The sequence below is a fragment of the Oncorhynchus tshawytscha genome, linkage group LG22 (assembly GCF_018296145.1).
Source record: "Oncorhynchus tshawytscha isolate Ot180627B linkage group LG22, Otsh_v2.0, whole genome shotgun sequence".
NCBI classification, from domain to species: Eukaryota; Metazoa; Chordata; class Actinopteri; order Salmoniformes; family Salmonidae; genus Oncorhynchus; species Oncorhynchus tshawytscha.
In genome coordinates this window covers 12,719,981-12,723,856 of record NC_056450.1, presented here as the reverse complement: position 1 = coordinate 12,723,856, position 3,876 = coordinate 12,719,981, and the positions used below count along the sequence as shown (strand labels likewise).

At 44.1% G+C, this 3,876-nt stretch overlaps 1 protein-coding gene across 1 annotated transcript in view; it reads right to left on the bottom strand.

Annotated features, from left to right (window-relative positions):
- Positions 1-431: 431 nt before the first annotated feature.
- The window catches only part of LOC112221820 (membrane-associated guanylate kinase, WW and PDZ domain-containing protein 3), a 212,027-nt gene continuing 208,582 nt past the window's right edge, over positions 432-3,876 (bottom strand). Inside the window, exon 24 of the mRNA XM_024384174.2 lies at positions 432-3,723. Within this exon, the coding sequence (XP_024239942.1) occupies positions 2,669-3,723 (1,055 nt within the window). The 3' untranslated portion in view covers positions 432-2,668. The remainder of the gene's footprint in view (positions 3,724-3,876) is intronic.

Below are 3,876 nucleotides of genomic sequence, written 5' to 3'. Positions count from 1 at the left end.
AGCTCTACGGGTTGTGTAGTTTTCGAGTTGCATGGGCTGTATGGGAGTTGAAGTTCCTTTTTGGGCAATACGTGCGTCTCTGCACGCAATCACTACAGCTGACGTAATGTTTTTTTTTAATAACCTGAGCGCCTCTGACAGACAGCCTACTGAATGTCTGTCCCGCGCAATGGCGCGCACCGTTCAAAACATTTCAAATGTAATTTGGTAATGGGCTGTCTGTCCTATGCATATCATGTTTTTCTCAAAAAACATATATTCTGCATATTGTATTTGCAAATAAAGCTGCATAGTTATTTTGATACTTTCAAATATTTCAAACCAAATCATTTTACTCAAAAGTATGAAAATTGGGTACTTTTCCCACCAGTGGTTATTACAGCAGACAGGACAGATTCATTGTACCATTAAATACACTTTACACAAAGGAATATGTTTATGTTTTCAAACTTTATTTATCAGTGCATGAACAGAACGCCATGACCAGATTACTTCCTCTCACCATTTTATTTTCTTCTTAATGACTTAAAAAAATAATAGAGCGATTTACATCATTTTTGGGGGGGAATGAAGGTAAGTATTTATACAGGTGCTGTACAATTTATAAACATTTACAACTACCACATAATGTAGAGACCAGAAGGCTGTTCTGTTGAAGCAATGCAAGGCCACATTATTATATAGACACACGTGACATGAACAATAAGGATGTAAAAGGGAAACTATACATAACTGAAGACTTCATCAAAATTAGTATACTTGTATAAGATTTTATCAAGAGATGGCAGAATGTGAATTGAACCACACCACAGAGAACAAGCATCGCAGACCAAGCCGTTTCTCAATAGATTTTCATTTGAAAGCTATTCCATACATTGTGAGTGCATAATTCAATGCCGTACGTAAAATCCCTTGTTTTCCATGGTTGCTAGGAAGAACAGACTGCTTTGTTTAACAGACTTTAAGCTGGACACACAAACGTAAAGGTCTTAGTAGATATGTTTCATACATGCTACATCATTTATGCCCTAAAACAGAGTAGGCTATGCCATAACAATTGTTTAACATTATGTAGTAGTCATGAAACTCGGGTTTCAGGGATTCTGACCGTTTCTTTACTTCCTCCAGGAGAGGGCACTATAGTCTAAAGTGTATCAGAATAAACCAGGATTTGTTTGGTATTACTGTAGTCTTTAGATTGATTGAATATTAACATCTTGGACTGGTGCACAATTCAAAGCACATTTTGATGTGCACGTTAGAATAAGAAAAACTGCTATGTCGCAACAAAAAAAAATTGCAAAGGTCTCAACTTTTAACGTCAATCTGTTTATACAGCTAATTTACCCCCACATTTAGATTAGAAAACACCTTGCTAAGTAAGACACATGAGATAACGTACAGTCAAAGCTACAGCAATATCTAAAATAAATACCTGTCAGCTTGTAGTATACACATTTTGCCAGAAGACCTTAAATAGCTGCTGACAATAAACAACAACACGGATTAAGGATGGAACAGGCTGTGAATGGATAGAAATAGAATGTATAGGGATCATAGACTGACATACACAATTATCTAGTAGTCCATATGTCATTTACGTGGCTCATCCAACATGGTGGCACAGTTCAATTGATACAGTGATGCATAAGTAATGTAATGTACACTAGAACACAGTAGTCATGAGCAATTTTTTGATGTACTCCCACAGGTGTCTATGTGGCTAAAAAACACATTTACATTTTCAGTGGTTATGTCTCTTCTACACATTCTATTTCTATGCTTAGCTCACTACATCCAAATGTAGCATATGAATACGTAGATAGTGTGTGTGTAATATATATATATATATATATATATATATATATATATAGAACTATTGTCATAGTTCATCTGAATAAATTACTATATGCTTCATAATAAACACACGTGTAGCAGTAAGTAAACAATATACCTAACCATAAGTGTATGGTCATCAGATAGATGCATATAAAGCGTTGTCGTAGTGATCTAAAATCTACTGTAAAGCTGATAACAGCGATTCAGAGTCTACACAGAGAGCATGACTGGACTGGATATGGACAGACAATCATTGAAAACCCAAACCCCCTTCATCTCCCAGTGACTCGAGGAGTAATCACCATCACCTCTTTTATACACCCATCAGGGACACAGCAGTGGATCAATCCCACCAGGAACACAAAACGCTGAGTGATTTTGCCTGGATACGAGCCCATCCTTCAAACCTTCATACAGAGTGACAAGCAGCATCCTTCATCAAAGCCTCCTTTCATTACCGACAAAAAGAGTTTCACAGAAAGGATTATACAGGACATGAACCAACTCCCTTCCCAGCATGTCCGAGTGTCTGATTGGCACAAAACAGATTGGATTTCACTGTCCTTCACATCAGACAGGCACCCACCACCACTGCAGAGCCACAGACTGACTGCACTTTGAACATTAAGACAGCCTGGAAGGTTGGCTGAGGCAAACTGTGAAAAGAAGCATTGATATGCAATAGGAGGCAATCTGATGATGAGGAGTAACACAGTGATGCTAAATAACCTCGATCCCCTACACTCCTCATTGGTCCATTCTAAATATCATCAATGCAGGTGAGCAGAACTGTAGTCTGTTATGGACGGGTTAGTCCGTCTACAACGCATCAGTTAACCTCCGCATGAGGGTGGATCTTGGCTGAGCTGGGGACCTTCCACGGCCCCGGGGTGATGGTGGCCGGTTTCTTACTGCTAGGGTTCCCGTTATATGTGTGCTCCTGGATAGCAGCACTACTTGTGCTACCCCTGGTATCACTCGGATTCTCCTCCTCATCCGCCTCTCTGTGCTTGCTCTCTCTTCCCTCTCTCTGACCCCCCTCTCTGCGATGCAGGGTTCCGCCCTCAGAGTCTGGCCGTGCCTTCTCCCTCTGTGTCTGGGAGTGGGATCTATGAGGCGCCGCCCCCCTGTCCTTCCTACGGCTCTCGCTGGTTCCCCAACCTTCGCTCTCCCTCTCCTGTCTGCGAGTGGGGTCCTCCTCCTGATTACCCCTCCTCCTCTCTCCCCCCTGCGTGCCCTCTCCAGAGGCCGGGTTGGAGCTGGGATGCTGCTGCCCTCCAGAACGCCTCTGACCCTCATCCTGGCCCCTTGAGGGCTGCCTGGAGACTCCTGCCTCTGGATCCCTCCTAGGGGTGGTCTTCCTGGGGCTGGAAGAGCGTTCCTCTCTGCCCTCCCGGCGCTCTCTCTGGCCATGGCTGTGGGCCTTCCTCTCCCTTCTTACGTCTCCCTCTAAAGACTCGTTCTTGTTTTCAACAGTCCCTGCCTGGCTTCGGTCACCTCTGTCTGTCTTTCTGGGGCTCTGGGAGCGCTCTTTGGTATCAGCCCGGGCTTCCGTGGCTCTCTTGGGGCTAGCATGCTTGTTGCTGTGAGACATGGAGTCACTCTTCTTGGGGAGGGTGTTGGGACTGGTGTGTCCCCTGTGGTGGCGAGGCTGCTGCCCTCTGGCCTTGTTGGGCTCCAGCAGCCTGGAGGGGGAGGGGGCAGCAGCAGCGGACATGTCCCAGTCAGAGGGCTCTTCGGGGGCAGTGGTGTTGGCGGACGAGGGCGGGGACAGCTCGGAGGTGGACAGGGAGATGGAGGATGGAGAAGCGGGGGATGACTGCTGGCCGGATGCAGAGAGTCTTGGAAAGCTTGAGGGTGAAATGTTCACTTTCTCCTTCATACCTGGAATAAAGGCATTGAGAGTCATAGTGAATGAGAAATGAAATGGTTTCACCTCTAGCTAACTGAGAGAAAAAAGAAAAAAACAGATTGCCGTCTTTCCAATCTGCTTCAATATCACAGTTATATTAAAGTCTGGGATGTAATTGTATATTC